The following is a 20,676-nucleotide window of genomic DNA, read 5'->3' on the forward strand; positions in this document are numbered from 1 at the left end:
CAAAATCTTTTTGTTACCATGGAGATTAACTACAGCAGGAAGCATCGCACCCAAAGGAATGCAAAGTAAAGCTAGAGAGTATCTCTTTGTGTAAATGTCTGTAAAATGAGTTGCAAGTTATTATTGATCTCGAATACTTAAAATAACACTAACACCTAAAAACAGCATGTTATTGATGGCCAAAGATTCTTTCGAAAAGTCATGACAACCTCTCATCTCACCTGAAAGGTAAGTGAAGCGTTGGGATTGGCTCCTTTTCCGCTTGCCATTGCAGACATAGAACTGCACCTGCACCGCCGAGCCCACGGACTTACTGTGGTAGGGAGGGACCTCCACCACGATGCACGACTACAAAAACACATTTAACATTATTAACACCCAGTCATTGGCAACAAAATACAAATACCATTTGCAGAATAATGTCTGAGATGTCCAACAGACATGTCTTTTGTACTGAATACTAATCAGTGACAACTTACTCCTTGAGTTTTCTCGTGCATTATTTTTGCTTCAACTTCCCATTGTGGTCGTCCATCTAGGAGGAATAGTAAAGAATAAAAATGTAAATGCATAAGCCAATGATAATCCCCCTGCCATAAAGAGGGCAGAAACATATATAGCAGAAAATAGTACTACGTTGAAACGTTTACTCTAAGTGCTTCAGGAAATACTTTTATCCTTCCTGTCACTCTCAACTCTGTTCCTTTAGATTGAACATTAAACATCAAAATCACAAGAAAAGCACCACAATTGACGCAGGAATGACGTCACAGTTCTTGAGTGCAGGTCTGGTTAAAAACAGGCAGCTGATTTCGGGCTTTTCAACGTAGAAAGAGTTTGAGGACTGAGTGGGCGGAATACAAACGCAGCATACATCACCATTGTATCCTCAACAGCTTTTGGACAAACACAAGACCTTCTGTCATCCTAAAAGCCACTTCAAATGACACTGTTAATAGGCACAAACACAACAAATTGAGTGAAAATGAAAGGGAATGACTGAGACAAAGGCAGTTTTAAACAGAGGCCACACAGGGTCCCAGATGGCCACAGTTTTATAATTTACACTACGTGTCATTCATAGTGTGCTATTTTTCAAATTCCCTTATTCAGAGTAGCTCCCTTTCTCTATTTTCTTGTCAAACAAACGGGGCTTAAGAACCAAGCGAGGCTTCGGTAAAGCACACAATTCCAATTAGTTCTTTTGGTTGTCTCTCCAACCGAGAGACAACCAAATGATGTTGTTTTTAAACAACTAGAAGCCGAACGGAGAAAATCCTTGCAGCTATTAAATAGTAATTAAATGTCCAAATATCCAGCGGTTTGTCTTGTCTGGTAAAATTATGGAGAGAGCAGTGGAATAATGGCATCTATTTAAAAAGGCCTCCACACACTTCCAGGTTTCTGGCTAGAAAACATCCTTTCCATTTTTTCCCCAGTTTTTTCCTATGAGGGATCTAATTATTTGGCCAGTCATCTTAGGGGCAGCCGCTTGGATGGAAGCAGTTGGGGTTAAAAACACTGAGAGGATTGCCGTGTGGTTGGAAGAAATCACAGTCCTCTCAGCGTTGAGTAGAATAAAACCCGACTCAGTACTCTCCACAGTATCCTCTGCCGAGGAAGTGCAGAGGATACTTGCAGCTCAAAAGACAAAGGATTCAGGCATCTTTACATGTCTGTAGAGGGGCCTGGTCGATGTGAGTAGATTATAAAAAGCACTCAACTGTAAGCCTGGTAACATTTAAGCTATTAGGCGTCCTACCCAAACCCACACTCTGCTGTAGTTAAAGCCGGTGACACACCCGTGCTAATCTCACCCCAACAGCAACCTGTAGTCGCAGAAATCCACTCGCACACCAGCCATTCATCACCGCTAAGACGCACTCTCTATTGTGATGATGACAGGTTTCTTTCTCTTTTTCGTTTGGCAACGAGCAGAGGACCTTGAATTTCTTTGTGACTGACAGCAGTGCATTATTGCAGTGCGGCTTGTTGACATTCAAAAGGCAGGGAAAAAAGGGCCCCACATGCTCCGTCAGACAGCAGGCACCAACAGGAGCCTCATACCTCAGTGAGACAATGACTCGGATCAGCGAGACAACTCTTCGCGCCCCATTCAGAGGGTAAAAGAACGGTGATTACTGTTTAAGTAGTGGCCAACAGCGGTACACATGCACATACTGGTGACTGTACTAGTCACTATTCATGAGAGGCGGTCCATTGCCTTTAAAGTCTTCATCCTTGTGAATTTTAAATACTTGAAATTAAGCACATGCTATGCACATCAGATAAAGTATTGCATTACGGTTTGAAATTGATTTGCTCATAAAGAGGAACTCGTACAAACAAATGCGAGTAACTCTGTTTCAGTGAATAGTAAAGTCGCTTTTTGTACCATTCAATAATCTCTTTGTAGCCGCCACAATAGGTCAGTGGCTCCAGGTCCTCGTGAATCCGCTGTAGTCTTTCAATTATGATGATGGTGGAAAAATGTCTGTCACTGCCTCTCTTTCTTTCTTTTCTTTCATCCCTGTACTTCCAATCAGTGCCTTGTTACACTGAATCAGTTGGATTAGTCATGATGAGGGGGATCATTTACACAAACCAATCCCCTCCTTTAATATTCTTTCCCAGTCTGCAGCACGGGGCCCAGCTTTCCTCACTACCCAAGATGCACCTCTCTAAGATTTCCACTTGCTGCTGTGCTGTAAAGACTCACTACGGCTACTTTTCTATGCCATGCTTCACATGAAAGAGCTACAGACATTCCTCCGCGCGGTTTTATCCCCTTACAAAATCCCAGAGAATGGCTCCCACTGACAAAAAACAACTCCACTCCACTTTCTGCCATGTGTGAACTTGATTCTGTTTCTCTGCATCACAAAGGTACCTCAGACAGGCAGGGACTGGCTCGACAAATGTTACCCATTTAAAATTTCCATCCCTCGGAATCTCTGTGTTTCCATTACTGGGTGATGCACAGAAGTGAAACGGAGAGAAGGCAGAGAAATACAAATGACTTAAATGAAACAGAAGGACTAGGAAATTTAGCTGAGGAATCAGTCACAAATGCTCAATTTAGTACAAACCATCTGTTGCATGCATTATTATGTTCTTTGTCTCATAAGCCAATTGAGGAGCTTGTCTGAGTACGTAAACTAGGTGTGGAAGGCGATCCAACCAGTGGCCCTTTTTCCTTTTTGACTCACTACACACAATACGTGCCGATGACTGCCTCATGCCTGCTTGATTGGCAGTATTACAAGCAGACAAAAATCTGTTCTGCATTCAAATTAATACCCTGTGGTAAAAAGGAGACTCGTCGGGGCGAAGATAATGATACACATGTTTTTCATTATATCCCTGCAGACGTGTATCAGTCATGACTACTATAAAACCTTGATAACATCTGCACATTTCTGCAACATTTGTAAGATCTAAGAATTTCTGATTCCAACCACAAGTGTATGTAAATCCCAAACAACCCAATGTTTGTTTGTTTTTTTTGCCACTAAAGAACAGGACTGTGCAATGAACCACACGTCCCTCACGTGTAATATTACACCAAAAAATCTGTCAAACAAACATGACAGATGATATATATATATATATTTTTTTTTTTTACACACTTAAAAGAGGACACATTGTTTCTGCAGAGGTGTTTCAGGGGTAAGCTGCAGCGCAGATGCAACACTTACCAGGGCCTTTCTCCAGGAAGATCACCTTGGACTCTGGGAAGAAGTTGGAGCCGGTGATGACCATCTCTTCCCCCCCGCTGACCAGACAGCTGGTCAGGCTGGTTTTGTCAACCTGGGGCAGCTCCTGAGCCGAGCGCTGGGCTGGGAGGGACGCAGCAAGGGTCGAGGAGAAAAGGAGGATGATCATTTGCTGAGCGGTGTTCATTCACGCAGCAGGTTAGTTTTTGTGGCGGTACTATCAAAGTACTAAAATATAAGCAGACATTAACAGGAGCACTTTATGACTCATATGACAAACATATGGCCTGAAAAATGACAGTAGTATCACACAGCATCAACAAAAAAGGAAGTATTAACAGGAAAAACCAAGCATGTTTTTAACATTTATCAGACATTCTTATCTGAAAACACTTTCACTGAGAGCAAACAGTAGATTAAAACAACATATCATATCGCCAGACTAAAAACATGCTAATAAAGAAGTGAGTGGAAAGGTGTGTGTGTGTGTGTGTGTGTGTGTTTGCGAGTGGCTAGTTTTCTGAATGAACACGTTTCGGACACTTACAGCACTCCACAGGAATAGAGGCCGCCTGCAGCGACAGCACCTTCCCGTTGGGTTGGGGGATGTGCACTCTGAACACCACGCGGACCCGCGTGTTCTTCCTCCCAATATCCGTCTCCCCTTTGCGCAGCTCGATGTCTGAGTTTCGCAGCTTAAGGATGCCAGCACAGTCGATACTGCAAGGTACAGGGAAAGATAGTTGGCCCCATACGGCACCACTCGGATGGCAATCTCTACGACATACTTAAGTGGTGAAGGCATAGGAATAAAACCCCCCCGCCCTCCTCCCGAGCCCAGCAGGGTAACGGCAATGAGAGCTAACAAAGTGTCTGAATATGATTTATTACAGCTACCGGATGCCTTCCTAAATTAAATGAAAACAGAACTTATTATAATCATTCTCATGATTTATAATCTTAAATATTTGAATAAAGATTGCGTCTCTGCTCCATGGCAAAGATTGTTTAAATTTGGAAAATCTATTAAAATCTCTCTTTGGAAGACGTAACACCCCTATTGATCATAAACATGCTCCTTTTTTCCCCATGACGGGGCTTCCTTCACGGTGGTAAGCTCATAACAGCAATATAACCGTGAAGCGCTTCAGACTTACCCGGCGGACATGTTGTTTTCAGGCAGGAGAGGAATTTCGAGAACTTTAGTGCTGGAGACAACGATTTCTTGGCTGGCTGTGGCGACGGTTTTCCCGGTAATCCGGTGCACCTGGTAGAAGGCGTGAGGCCTCAAGTAGCGGTCGTCTGCTGTTCCGATGAACATCTGCAGGTTGATGGGCTTCTCACTGTAGCCATCGAGCTGAGACACAACAGAGGGAGGAGGGGAAAAAAAAAAAACACAAACAAAAGCAGATGTGAGTTCTTGGGGTCCAGAGGAGAGGTGTGAACAAAGGGATACTCGCTTCATTTCCGGCCTCTCTGGAGGGGATCTAAATGTCTGGTTGCATATTTCTGGCAGGACGACTGGAGATTCATCTGGCGCTTTGGCCTCCAACCAGTTCGCCGCTGATGCTTTTAACTAATAGACTTATGGTTTTTTTTCCTTTACACGCCCACCCAAATAAACCTTACCAGGGGCTTGAACTAGTTCTGCTCATTTGATTTGAAGGCCAAAAAAAAGTTGTGCTGCATCTGCATTGGCTACCACAAAGGAAAAGAAAAGCCATGAGTTGGCTTTAAGAGATTATTAGAAGAACAAAAAGCTTGTGTACAAAATTCATCATGTCAGTTAATAACAAATGGATGTTGAATTATACAAAAAGCGTAATTCACACAATCTTTATGTAATTCTGGGAGGTCTTGAGCATTAAAAACGATGCCGTAGCTACCTGCAGCGGCCCCCTCCGTTGGTCCCTGAGTGCTGCCCCCCCCGCCCCACAGTTTACCGTCGGATGCAGGAAAAGGGCTGTGTGTCAGTCAGAGACAAGAGCAAGACGGAAGGGAGAGCGCAACCTTTCCTCCTCAGAGGAAAAGACAAACACAGGCCACACAATCCCACCACTGTTATAATGTTGTACTTGGCAGGCCAGACCCCCCCCCACCCCCACCTCTTTCCTCCCTCCAACACGCACATATTCCCATCACAACCCACACCTTCAGCTGGGATGGAGGGCAGCCCGTTGAGTTGAACAGAAAAGAACCAGGCCATTCATTGCCGTTTTCAACCCAGAAACTGCCAAGCCTCAACCCCACCACATCTGGCCACGGACCCTTTCCTCCCAGCAGGTTTGCGTCACACACCGCTGTGTCAATGTTTGGGAGCTCGGGATTTGTCATGTGCTGTTCCAAAAGCAGCTAAAATTTAAAAAAAGGATTAAATTGGTCAAAATCAGGCCTTGGAAAAACAAAAGTACAAGCGACTAAATGTGTGCTTGGTTTCACAATATTGACTTTCTCTGAACCTGGTTATTGAACTCTACGGGTTTGCGGCGGGATTATTAAATGCAACATATTTCCAGGAAGGTGTACTGGAATCAATGGTGGAATTGGTGTTCATAGGAACTGTGTTTATGATCGTATCTTCCGGTCTTTCTTAACCATCCCCCCTGGTATAAGAAGTTCAGGTACGGAGCCCCTATGTTCAACTGAGCTGTGGAAAAACTAGAAATGTCATGTGTTTACAGCTGGTTGTGAGAGGACGAGCCTTCAGAGGCAGATACTTAAATCTCAATAATGCTTCTCTGTTGAGCTGAATAAAAACCTTGTATCTTAAGAGAGTTGAGCTACCGAGCTCATTAAAGGGAGTTTGTTGTTTATACTTAACATCAAGTTAGTTAAAGCACAATGGTTAAGTGTATCCTATGAAAAAAAAGGAACATTAATCAACCTTTTATCAAGTGTTTCAAATTATCTTTCAAACTTCTGGTTCAACAAAATTCTGTACAGAGCATCGTTATAGCTGGTTAGGGTAGTGAAGATGGTGCTGCAAGGGGGCAGAATGAAATCCCTGACAAGATGATGACCAGATCAGGACGTCCCCCCTCGTCCCACAAAGAACACACAAACGTACGCAAACAGCACATGTTTCAGAAATGTAAATTCTAAACTCCAGCCGAGCGCAGCAGCACAGGGAGGGGATTTCACACTTGGCAAACTGGAATCTGAACTCACGTGAAATGTATTCCGAAGTTGCACCAACAGCATGAGCCCCGTATAACAACCTGTAATGGGTCCATCTTTGGAAACCACATTAGATCTTAAGAGCCACATGAAAGGACAAATCCTGCATGTAACAATCTGTCTGAATGGATGCATGGCTGAATGGATGCATGGCTCTAAATGACACCTTCATTCTGGATTCAAAGAGACACCGACTCACAGGAATCAACCGTCTTGCCGGTTGGGTTGTTTGTTTTATGATCTTTGTCTGCACACTGTGGAAGTTATCACGTAGAGTGTGTGTGTGTGTGTGTGCGTTGGGCTGTGTGCATGTGTGTGCGTATGTCAATAAATCAGGGGCATGTTTATTCACAGCACCATGTGTGTTCCAGACGGCATAAAATAAGTTAACAGTGTCTGGAGGAATGTATCCGTTAGAGAGGAAAGAAGGGCACAAAAGAGACAGAAAGCGTTGACGGGTTTATGCTACAACACTTTCAAAAGCAAGACAAAACTGGGAATGAAAATACTTTTTTAAAAGTACTTAAATATACTGTGAAAAAGCAGTAGCGAGTGTTACCAGTCTTCCTTGACTGCCAAAGCCCCACTCATACTTATACAAGCCCTGCAAAGAAAGCAGTCCGAGTATTAAATGCATGATGAGGAAACAAAAGGTGGAAAGTCCTGTAAAGAGAAATACTCAAATATTCAAATGTAGAATTATTTTGTTCACCTAAAGCATTTGTCTTTGTGAAACCCTTAAACGTGTTTACAGTGTTTCAGGGAATATGAATGATAATCCAAACAATCCTATGAAATTTCACAACAACCAAGAGCAACCACTTGATGGTGAGGACTTTTCGGGAGTACAAGCCAAGCGTTTCCCCCTCCATCTTTGACTCTCTCTCTCCCTGTGTGTGTGTGTGTGTGTCTCTGTGTGTGTGTGTGTGTGTGTGTCCTCTTTTACTCTCCCTGCTCGTGCGGGAGCTGGTGTGGAGCAAGCGTGTTGACAAAAATACATGCAACCATGCACACTTTAAACATTATCCAAATAGAGTAATAAGAGCGGATCTTGGCTCTTTAAGACTTTTGGGAGCAGAGCTAAGCGGGAGCACAGCACCTGCAGCGGAGCACAGTGTTTAAGCTACAGCTACCTGATAGCATCCCTCCTACCAGACCATTTTCTATTCTCCGCTTTTCCTCATTTAAGCCCCCCCTCTTGTATTTATTTCTCATCTTGCTTTCCTCTTTCCTCTTCCCTACCTTTACCCTACCTAGTCTGACCTTGCTTTTTCCATCTCTTCCTATTGCTTTTCCCTTTGTCACTCTCCTCTCCGTCCCTGTCCTCTTCTCTCACCCACCTCGGCCCTCTGCTGTAACTCGACACTTTCTCACAGCGAGCGCCTGACTCTGCCAAGTTGTTTCCCTGTGTTGCTCCACTGTTGCCATGGTGAGACCCTCTCTGCGTATGCAGGAGTGTGTGTGTGCGCGTGTGTGTGCGCGTGTGTGCGCGCGTGTGTAATGACCCAGCAGCTACGTACAATCACACTGGTGTAAACTACAGCCCCGAAGTCTGTGTTGGATGGTGAGTGTGAGAGGATGTGTGAGTGTAAGGGCACTAACTTTTAGCTTTGGATGTGTGAGAGACAAGCTAGCACGTGTGCGCGACAGATGAAAAAACAAGCGCAGTGGTGGTCAAGGTCACCAGTGGTTTCCGTCCAGTCGCACTGTGGCACCTCGACCTGGGATCTATGGACACAAACGCGCGGCCCACGCCGTTTGCCCAGCACACTGGGGAGGGCAGAGAGAGCCGGAGGGGGGGGGGCAGTTGACTGTTTATTTAAACAAGGTCAATACATGCACACGCATATGCGCGCGCACACGCACACGCGCGCGCACACGCACGCACACGCACACGCACACGCGCGCGCACGCACACGCACACACACACAGAGAAGCATTTACTGTATACTGCATGAGGGCTGTATATGGCATTGCTAGTCTCTCTCTCCCTCTCTTGCCCTCTCTCGCCCTCCCTCTCTCCCTCTCTCCATTCTAAGCCTGACTACAACAAATGAGAGCCAAGCTTTCAACATGTTTATATGAAATACACTTCCAGTGCAAAGCAGCAATAGACACATCAAAAAAGCCAGTTCATACAGTGCAAACCCCATTGGATAGTTGTGTGTGTGTGTGTGTGTGCTTGTGTGTCTCCTCATTATGGCTGTCACTCTACTGACAGAGTTGTTTGTGTGCTGCACGTATGTGACATCCCTTTTCTGTTGTGTCTGCCTGCCTCCATGTGTAGCAGCAGGTAATACCAGAGGGGCTCCTTATATTTGTGTGGGGGCAGTCAGCACTCAATTAAGCTGTTTAAATACGCACAAGGATACCTCAGCAAGCCAGAGAGGCTTTGGACTTAGATGTCTCCTAGCAACAGCTGTACCGATTATGGTCTGCAGCTAGTCCCAGAGGAATGGCTAAAAACAAGTAGTCAGCCAGCCACAGGCAACAGACAATTACTTACTAAAAAATCAGGAGGTTAATCATATTATAATATTATTATAAATACAAAAATGTAAAATCTTTTACAAATAACTTTCTATATGTTGGTAACAATTGAGCGTCATTATCACGTGATGTTGTTAAAGTATCATCAGCCCTGAGCTTCGGTCTTTGAATACGCAGGATTTCTCACAGAACCCCCAGCTACCAATCACGTCCGTCAAAACAATTCAATGTAAACACGGCCGTGATTTGTGGGCTTTGTTTGTCTGGCTAGTGTACATACAGACAGAACAGCAGCAGGCTGCTATGCTAGTCAAGGCTTTATGACAGCCATATGTCTCTAGTCCCCTGATCAGCTGCTGCTTGACACCCTAGAATCGGTCTTATTGGTATTAGCCGACACACTGTCAACACTCAGCAGACTCATCTTAGTGCAAGTTAATGTGACGTAGGATTTAAAAGGCATACTGCATAACAATAAATCCTTTAAACTAAATCTATATAAATCTGAGGTCTTCAAAGCGGTCTCCTCAGTGGTTCGTTAGCTGCTTATTTTATGTGTGTACACTTATTAACAGCTCCTATATCCTGTGTCTGGGGCCCAAAACCACAAGTTAGAAGTCACTGACCCCGAAACGGCTTCTCAACTGAGCCATTAAATTTGACACAGACACGCTAAAGTATTCACAGGTTTTCCATGAGGATTCAAGCCACTGGGTGAGAAGTAACTGACTGCCTTGATACGGAGGTTGGAAGATAAGCAACCTTTATGATCCTATATGACTTTTTTTTAAGACAATTGAACAATGTCATAATGCGTGTGTTCAAAAATTTAAAAAAAGTCATTTTAATTTGAACAGGAATCCAATTTCAAAACTCAAAGCCAAAAACAGAGCTTCAAGTCACAAAGTCAGTAGTCCTTTGCCCACAATCTGATCGCTGAGACACCTGTTGGGACTCCCACCTACAGAGAGTTGAGCGATAAAAGGCAATAGGAAACCAGGCAGTGGTGCCAACATGGCAGGAAAGAAACATCCTTGAGTTTGTACACAAAGCCGGGCCTTGTATAAGTTTTCCAATGCCTTTTCAGGTACAGATAATGCCTCGGTGCATCAGTATTTAAAGCAGTCAAACTGGTCTCCGCTGTGTGATCGTATTGGAGATTAGTGTGAATGTCAATGTAGAGTATACAGACCTCTCAAGACCGCATCCAAAGGCCATCTGAAAGAGGTCTACTTAGATCAATCAAATGCAGGAACTGTCTGCAGGCAGAAACAAGGGGCCCACGTAGCTGCTTTCTTTGACCAGCAGCTCATGGATGCAATGCAACAGTAACAGCAAAGGGTTGATTTTGGCAGCGATGGTCTAAACTTTGACAAAAGCTAGCAGAGCACCTTCAGTAAGGGCAGGAGGGAAACCCGGATCCGTGTCATCGAAGTGCCCTCAATCTCTCTAAACAGCTGTGAAATGTGAAGGTGCACAGACAACTGAATGCAAACTGTTACTGAGGGCTCCACCTGCCATACATGTCTACTTGTAGGCTATTGCACCACAACACAAATGCCTGTGCCAAGAAATCCAACTTTGCATATTTTAAAAAGGCCAAATGATGAATTCAAATATATCCAAAGTCAAACAAAAGACACAGATTCTGCCTTGATAACAAATACAGATCAAAAGGCCAAAATAAAATAGGATCAACACCACATGGAGAAGAAATTCTAACTCAAAAGTCTTCTTCAAACAGCTTCAGATATGTTAACAAGTTTTTATCCGTTTCTGTGTTGCAATAGCTCCGACCTTCGACCCAGCATGTCTAATAGTGTTGTTCTAATGACGCCAACCAATACATAGCAGTGTGTGTGTGTGTGGGGGGGGGGGGCAACAACCATAATGACATCATAGGGGTAGGAAATGACCTTTCAATAGGGTAGTTGTGATGCATAATGCATCACAAGGCTAAAGAGACCAACAATAGAGGACGGGGTGTTTAGTAAATACTTACTGCCTGTGAGACCGGTTGGACCAGCGCTGATACTATCACGCAGCGGAGACCTGTTCACTTCATGCTGATCGTCAGCGTGTCTGGAGAGAACTTAGTGGCTCAAATGAGTAGTCATCTTCTAACTGTGGTTACGGGCCCCAGACACAGGATGTAGGAGCTGTTAAGAAGTGCAGCCGCAGAAAATAAGCGGCAAACAAGCCACTGAGGAGACCCCTTTGTAGAGCTCACGTCAGGATTATATATATATATATATATATATATATATATACATATACATATACATGTATATGTATATATATATATATATATATATATACATATACATATACATGTATATGTATATATATATATGTATATGTATATGTATATATATATATATATGTATATATATATATATATATATATGTATATATATATATGTATATGTATATATGTATATGTATATATACATATATATATATACATATACATATATATATATATACATATATATATACATATATATATATATATACATATACATATACATATATATATATATACATATATATATATATATACATATATATATATATATATATACATATACATATATACATATACATATACATATATACATATACATATATATATATACATATATATATATATACATATATATATATATATATATATACATATACATATATACATATACATATATATATATACATATATATATATATATATATATACATATACATATATACATATATATATATATATATACATATACATATACATATATATATATATATACATATATATATATATATATACATATACATATACATATACATATACATATACATATACATATATATATATATATATATATATATATATATACATACATACATAGTTTAAATTTGAAGCATGAATAAGCTGAAGCATGAATAAGCTGATGAAGTGAGCTGGTACTTTGTGTGTGTGTGTGTGGGGCTTATATATGGCTTGTCATCAAGCCATATATTTCCTCTCGCAGGGCTCCACAGCCGTGTGCTTCTCCCGCTCTGTCCAGTTTGTTCATGTGGTCATGAGACGTGCCTTTCAGTAGAAAAACATTTCATTTTCACTTTCAGCCCTTGTAGTGGCAGTTCTTGCAGCAGAGAAGGAACAGAGGGAACTCTTTCACTTTTTGCAACTCCACTGTGCAAGTATTGTATTGTATGGCAATTCAACAAAAGAAAAACGTGATTTGTAAAGTATGAGTAGAAGTACACTTATCTCGCCTTGTGGCTGATCACCTCTTTTTCATTCTTGACCTAAAGAACGATTAGCTATTATTGGAGTTGCGATAGATTCTAATCTTTGGCAAGATTTATGGCGACAAAAACGACTAAGTCGCTAAAATGAATCATACAATGTCATATACATTTAACAAACCAGGGTGTGCTTTCCTCACACTACAATAAAACCAAATCCTCCACTAAAACAACAAACCATTTCCCCTGGGGATGATGAATGAGGGCAGGCGAGGCAAACGCTCAGTTGAAAACATTTGACAGCTAAATTATGCATCGTCACATATGGCAGGATAGAATCTTGGTCTCACTGAGGTTGAAATGGTTAATGATTGCCTGGAGGGAGCCTGCATGACTGAATGCATGAGGACGTGGGCTGTTTCTAAAGCAACAAATGGCAGTAATTTGGGAAACGTGGTTCTTTTGGGAAATATTGCATCCACCGCTGTGTGATTGTTGCCGTTTAAAAGAAAAAGTTGTATAACCTGGTTTATATGGGGCATAATGAGTGGTGACTAAGTTAGCCGAAGGACAAACCTTCCCATCTGTAGTCCCAAACAATGACAACGCACAAAACTAATAACAACAAAACAATTATAAATCATAATGATCATCCACAAACTAAGCTGTGTTTCCAGAGCACTTTGCATGTCTTACCGTGGGACCGATGACAAAGCCATGGACATTACTTAATAACAGTAAATAGCAGCGGGACATGACAGTTAAAGCAAGGTTCTTTTTTTTAGACAAAACTTTGTATGAAATGTATGTAGAGGCCTCTTTTAGCGAGTAGAGTAGATGCAGCGGGGACAGGTGTGCAGAGGATATTTGACGGCATGCGGCACTCCTATTGGCCCGATCGATCAGCTGACCAAACGCGCAGTCTCAAGTCAGCCATGGTTGGCCTCCACAATACGGTCATGCTTTGTCTCTGAGGCCTTTTTCTACACACAAAAGAAGCTTGTCACGGTCTTCTTGAAATATTAATGGGAACGGGGTCTCTCTCTATCTCTCTATGTATTCCCCCCCCTCCAGGCCGACTGCACCTCGTCTCCCTGCCACAAACAGGCTGACAGGCTGACCAGTAACCTATCATCCCGCAGCGCCAGTTCTCCATAGGGTGCAGCATTGGTCTTAGTAACAGCCATCGATGGGTGACAGGTGGGTGGCCAAGTTCTGCAACGGTTGAGGAGGGCAATTCCCCAAACTGGAAAACCATTTCAATCTCTCGGGAAGCTGTTGGCTTTAAATCAATCCTGACCTCAGAAAGAAATGTAATCCTCCGTATTGCGGAGACGGCGCTGCTCACATAGTGTTTTTATGTGGCAGAAACCCAAAGTTAATATTGTGCAAAAGAGATTTTAGTCATATTTACGTGTGAGTGGCCAAAGGGTTTGTTACCTTGACGATGGGGTGTCCTCCCGACGACGCTTTGACAGCTCCTCGGCTGCCCTCGGTCTCGTAGTGCGCTCGGTGGTGGGCTTTGGGTTGTACCTCTATCTTCAGGTCGTACTGGCCAAACTGGCTTGGAAGAGGCCAATCCAGTGGAGGCAGTGAAGATGTCCTGATAGGAGAATACCCCCCCCCACACACACACACACACACACACACACACACACACACACACACACACACACACACACACACACACACGGAGGGAGAGTAAGTTAGGGCATGATATGATTAAAACATACACTTTATGAAAGAATACCACTAAGTAGAAAGGTGCGTGGTTGTATTAACTGGTATAAACTGACCTGGCCTTTAAGAATAAATGACAAAGAAAGAAAATTTGAATACCGCTAAGAGTAAAAATTCCCCTAAATCAAAGCTCTCACGCCTTCACAGAAAGCATATTTAAAATTGTTCTGTATGCGTGTTCATCTACGTGACGTAGATGCCGCTCTTTCTACGTTAAGGCTGTCTGAAAACATCCAACAGCCAAAACAATATGTTCCCTTTCATGGTCTGAGGCAGGTGTGCAGGCAGTTAGTTATCTTTGCCCCTTCAGATGATTACTCACTGGAATGCCCACATGCATTAATCCTGTTCTTAAACATAACACTAGTTATAAGTCAGGTTAAGACGTTACGGGTGAATCATCCTCAAAGGGGGTTTTCTTTGTGACTGTGTGGGTCAGTGAACGGGTGGTAGGATGAGAGTGTGTGTCACACACTGAGTAGATGTCTGTCTTGTCTATGTGTGTGTGTGTGTGTGTGTGTGTGTTATACAAGTGTATATTTTTATGTGTAATGCATGGTATTGCATGTTTTTTCGGCCTGCCTCTTTTTTTCATCCGTGTAGGTCGTATTTGAACAGCTGCTCAAAGTAAAACACTCAATGGCGTTCTCCACAGAGAAAGCAGGTCTCTCCATTTGAGAGTTTATCTCCAAAACATTTAGCAAACACTGCTATCAACCATAACTAACCACCAGGCAGTAGCCTGTTCCAAATGTTTTTGTATCTCTTGTTGTTCGGTTGTATTTGGCGACATTTAAAAACACCCAAAACTGGAGGTAATCTGTTCTCAATGTGTATTTAAAAATGTCCATAAAATGGTTCATCCACAGTTTGGGTTATGATTGTGATTTTTTTTCTTTCAGATTAATGGTTTACTCTGCTTTTGTTATTCATTCAAATTAAGCATTTACTTCTCTTTACACAAGTGTTATATTCTCATCTACAATATCTGTACTGAAATCTACAGTTTAACTTGAAGAGGTATTTAAATTCTAGTCAAAGCCACATTGTCGGCCTTTGTTGCGTCCCGACTGTGTACACATTAGTCATTCATGTTCACAGAGGCAGCACCAGTTAGACTGTATGTGTGTCATCCAGGTGTTTGTCTGGCAGCAGTTACAAAGTGACATTGTTTTCTATGAGCACAGCAACATACACAGCCATAAATCAAACTGCGTCTGTGCGCGTCGGTCTCTATTTTGATGTATGTTAGGCCCGAGTCAGTGAGTCGACTGCAGCTGCGAGTAAATGCTTCCTCGTGGGCTAAAAAAGAAGAAGAGGACCTGCACTGCTCTCCACTGTGGGCTCTTTGTGCAGCCCGTCACACGGTGGCATACGCTTTCATTACAGACTCCGAGCATGCACACACGTCCAAAATCGCATGATGGATCTTCGACAGTACGGAGAATTCTTTGGGGAAAGATTGTAAGGTTTTAGCCATGGCTGATCACTTTAATTCTTCCCTTTCCAAACACCCGTCAAGAGCTGGCTTCAAGCGGACCGATCTAATCAAGACCGGACTGGAGACGTGCGAGTCAGGCTTTCAGCGGCGCCATTTCTCCCCATGAACCACCCTACGGACTGGAAGCCAATCCAAAGGAAAGACTGCATTTTGGAATGAAAGGCCATTTTTCTTTCACGTTCCGAGCAGCCAAATGCGGCCTTGTGGTTAAAAAAAAGAATCAAACGGAGCTACATTTTATAGATGTGACACGAATGACATGGAAAAAGTTGATTAAAAAACAACGTAGGTAAATGTCTTTACATAAAGAATATGAGCAAATCACACAGTATGTATACAAATGCCACCAACATATCCCACTTTATAAACACTGTACGGTTAACTACTGGTTAACTACTGACTGAAGATGAATGAATGATCCGCTAAATCCTTTTAGGTTAGATTTTCAAACTAAGGTTCCCTACTGCCAACAGCTCCAGCTCGAGTGCAATGGAGGCATCCTAATCCTTGTGTTTTCTCTCCCAACGGCCGTGACATAACCACCCAGGAAGTGTGGGTTTGCATGGCTGCTGCGGTAACAGGAGCAGAGGAGGACACGGGAAATATGAGCTTTGTGGCGGCGTAGAGGCGAAGCGGTGTGCTCGGTCCCGACACGGAGCGTAACCTTTCTCAAATGTCTCAGGCTCCCAGCCTCATCTTCTGTATAGTCTGCATTGGCCCACATTGGCCTACTAGCATCCTCTCCATCCGATCAATTAGTATACGGTCACATATGAAGTGATGAAACCTTCGAAATAATTATTTTGCAATAGATATTCAATCTAAATATGTACATATGCATCAGACAAACCCAACAAGCCTCCATCTGTACAGCAACGCGAACATTGTACGCAGGCATGGCCTCAGGACATTTCACAAGGGCAAGGGGACAAATACCGAATAGTGACTCATCGTGAGGCTGACCCCGCTACCCTGGCCTGTTATTGTCTGGAGAATGTTTTAGGTCGATGTGAGAAAGCATTTGTGTTATGTCTATGCATGTGCTTGTGTATGTATCTGTGTGTGTGTGTGTGTGTGTGTGTGTGTGCGCGCCGTGGCCCCCTTGCCATATGTGCCCTGTGCTGATTTACAGCGCTAGGAGCCAGTGCACACAAACAAAGCCATGTCTTCATCTGCTGCACACATTGGAGAACAGACAGCCGACTCCTCTCCAGAGAAACCCAGAGATAGCGTTTGGAAAGCGCCCATCGCTCTATAAATGTGGAGATTGTGTTCCCCTCTGGACTCCAATAAACATGTATTGCTATACAATGTTTTGGAGACAGATTTATACTGCTGATACAAAGCTCAAAGTTACTGAACATTGATCAACAGATCTTTTATACCTGACATGCTGTTTGATATCAATTTATTGCCCAGCAATGATTTCAATTCTCGCCAACATCTCAAAGGGTTGCCGATGTTTATTACACCTGACAACACTGTAAGAACATTTACGACTGAGGTGTATTGTTTAGCCTTGACGGAGTAATTACTTTTTACACTTTTACAGGATCTAATGGATCAAGAATCTACTCTAAACTAGGACTGCTGACACTACTGTCGCTAAGTCTTTCTCGAATACAAACAGGAAGTAGAAAAGAACAAATGGATTGCAACAGAAAACCAGTTGAGAAAGCCCTCACTGACATTTAAACAAAATTTAAATTTTCATATCACTTCCTCTCCATTGTATCACTCCCCATCTGCATGAGCACTTTGATTGAACCTGATATGGTGACTGCATCTATCAGATGGAGCTGGGTTTAGAAACAAATGGTTAAAACTTTCAACTGTTATTTTCTCCAGACAATTACCTGAATATTGGTGTATGACCAGGTTTGGGTTTATTCCACGAAAAGTGAGAGGGCACTGAAAGAAACTGTTCCCCGGGCCCATCTTTTTTCAGGCTGTGCAAGCCGTCGTCTGAAGGAGAGTCCAGATTAGGAGACATATTTCCTTGGTCGTGTGGCCCCAGCTCCCCTTTCCCAGTCTGCATGGACGTTCTGTCTTGTGAGGTCTTCCTTGTCTTGGACGGGATGTCCGCCTCGGATGGGCAACACTGGAAGGGTGACACCGAAGGACTGCCCGCCCAGGTGTCCTCTGTCACGCTGCCCCGCGGTGAAGGTCCCGGTGTGGCCGTGGGCGAGTGGTGAGGCGACAACGAGCCGGGGAAGCAGATGTCGGCGCTGGAGTGCCGCCTCTTGCCGCAGGGTGAGGTGGGACGCGAGGACGGCCTGGAAGGGGGCCGCGGGCTCAGCCAGTTTTCGTCAGTGACGCTGGTGCGCGGCGAGTGACAGGGGGACTGGCGAGGCGACAGGCTAATGGAGTGCACGAAGGCGGGGTGCTGGTGCTGCCAGTGGGGCTGCTCCTCCAGAACCCCGCCGCCGGTTTGCGGGGAGACACAGCCGGGGGAGGTGAGAGGGGAGCCCAGGGTGAAGCGGGCCGCGGCTTCGTTGAGCTCCGAGTCCACGTCGTCGTAGACGTGTGAGAACGACTCGCAGGAGGAGGCGTCAGAGAACCAGCTCCTGGACGAGAGGCTGCTGCACGGACTCGGGCTGAGCGAAGAGTCCCGGTACGAGTGGTCCAGGGGCAAGTAAAGGTGATCTCTGGACAGGGGCCTATCGCTGTGGTAGTCCCCGTCGGGACCATTGGGTCTCAGATCGTCGTCGTTGCCGCCCATCTCCTGCTGGCAGCTGGGGGAGATGGAGGTGATCTGGATACTTGGGCACTCAAAGGCCTTTGGCGCTTCCAAGGGAGCAGAGGGCAGCAGAGGGGAGCCGCCGTACTTGGGGTCATGGGCCCCGTAGCTGGGAAGCTCGGAGCCTGGTTTGTGGGAGTGATGGCGCTGGGAGGTGTTGATGATCTGGGAGTGGGACTGCATGCCATGACGAGGCAGGCCGATAGACTGGTGGTTGGTGACCATAGACTGGGGCTGGCCCACATTTAAGATGTAAAACGACGTGTTGTCATCAGGCTCCAAATCTAGGAGAAGAAAACAAAGGGAAGATTAAGAAAGAGAATTCTGGACGTTATTTTTTCCCCCCTTAATGTTTAGTTTGACTTCATCGAGTTAATGACAAAGCAAAATGCAAATTACTCTGAGCCGCAACATCCAGATCAAGTCGATTAAAAGCTTATGTTGGTTTTACATACTTTGAATTCAATAAAAATAGTTTTCAGAGTTTAATCACGGTTAATCACTGTTATGTCACAGCTACTGAAGCCAAATTCCCAGGAAAGCTACCTTGCGTTGCAGTGGCACAGCTAAGGTTGTGTTTTCATCACACAAAAGCACTAAAATCGCTTTAATCCCCACTCCAGTTTAAATCACTCCAAAGTATGGCAGCCAGGAACCAACTGTAGAAACATAATAACGAGGCAAGTTTCATCCGAGACTGTAGCTTTGGTTTTCTCTTCAATCCAAAGCCAACTCAAAAGCAGCAAAGAAGACGAAAGCCTATTTAAGCATATTTGTGTATTACTGTGTAGGTTGCTGTATATTTGTAGGGCTAAAGCTCAACTCTGTGGTGTGAAATCTCTGTTTTAAAAGCGATAAGCAGAGAAGCTGTAATAGGTCATTATAATGATGCTACATTCCACCCACGAGTAATGTGTCCGTTCTCACTAGGACTACCTGTGAGCCCAAAATTCCATCAAAATATTTGAATACAGACCTAGTGTATATGCTATTGAGCCATTGGGTTTGCGCTTGCAATTGAGCCCAGTTTCAGGAAATTAGAGGCCAGAGTGTTGCTGGGTAGCGGTCAGTTATACAGGCATTGTTCCAAGAGGGATAACCAATGAACGGCACCACTCAGGAAACAAATTCACACAGCGGTGCGTGCTGTCCGCTGTCATCACAGCCAGCGCGGACAGGCTATTTATACCAAAGGTCAACACACACACACAAACAAATAGACAAGAGGCCACTGTACGCATTGGCACTAGTCTGTTAGAGGTTATTGATAAATCTAAACTGGATACGCTCTACTGCTCCCAGTGGGAGTAACCCAATGTTTGACATGTGGAACTTCATTGCACTTGCAGAGACATTTTCACATTAGAATTGCATTAGGAAATTAAAATGTGTATGTGTGATTACACACACACACACACGTTTTTACAACAACATATAACCCATTTAGAAATTTAAAAGAATTATTTAACATCAAGCTTCCCGTCATGTCCTGCGTTCAGTGTTTAAGCTATGATAAATTCAACTTCTGCTTTCTAAAGAAAAAAAGAGAGCGATGATTAATCTCTTCTAAATATCTAGAAATTGCAAAAAGACAGAGGGACAAATACAGGCCAAAGAGATTGAGCATTCATTGAATGATTAGCTAAGCTGAAACCACAGTGAGGCCTGCGCAAGAGAGTATTGTGAAATCAAGATCCTCTGCATATTCCCTAAATGTATCTACCAGCCTCAAAATAGGAGCCATTTGTTTACATTCAAAATATTTCATCTCTCAAGCGCAGTAAGATAAATAGGCCACAGCTCGGTAGTGCGTTCATTCGAGCTCCTGTACGTGTCTCCTCCTCACTCTCCAACAGCAGCGGCAGCAGCAGCAGGCTTTATTTAGAGCGGCTCGACCCGCCTGTCACAAGACCAGCACCGGATACTCTGACAGGCTGACCAAGAGCAGCGGAGGGACGACGTTGAGAGCAAAAACTGTGGTCGCCTGATTTGGAAAATAACATGAATAGAGTTCCGGCCTCTTTGTAAAGAATATGTATATAGTTTCAATAAAAATTTAATTGAGC

At 43.6% G+C, this 20,676-nt stretch overlaps 1 protein-coding gene across 2 annotated transcripts in view; it reads right to left on the reverse strand.

Moving 5' to 3' along the window:
* The window catches only part of nfatc3a (nuclear factor of activated T cells 3a), a 48,609-nt gene that overhangs the window by 13,935 nt on the left and 13,998 nt on the right, over window positions 1–20,676 (reverse strand). For both annotated transcript variants that reach the window (XM_040203798.2, XM_040203788.2), the window contains exons 2-8: window positions 17,727–18,894; window positions 14,070–14,232; window positions 4,874–5,073; window positions 4,264–4,436; window positions 3,699–3,839; window positions 480–535; window positions 222–348 (exon numbers count right to left, since the gene is read on the reverse strand). In XM_040203798.2, coding sequence (XP_040059732.2) covers window positions 222–348; window positions 480–535; window positions 3,699–3,839; window positions 4,264–4,436; window positions 4,874–5,073; window positions 14,070–14,232; window positions 17,727–18,894 — 2,028 coding nt within the window. The remainder of the gene's footprint in view (window positions 1–221; window positions 349–479; window positions 536–3,698; window positions 3,840–4,263; window positions 4,437–4,873; window positions 5,074–14,069; window positions 14,233–17,726; window positions 18,895–20,676) is intronic.

The sequence above is a fragment of the Gasterosteus aculeatus genome, chromosome 12 (assembly GCF_964276395.1).
Source record: "Gasterosteus aculeatus chromosome 12, fGasAcu3.hap1.1, whole genome shotgun sequence".
In the NCBI taxonomy this organism is placed as follows: Eukaryota; Metazoa; Chordata; class Actinopteri; order Perciformes; family Gasterosteidae; genus Gasterosteus; species Gasterosteus aculeatus.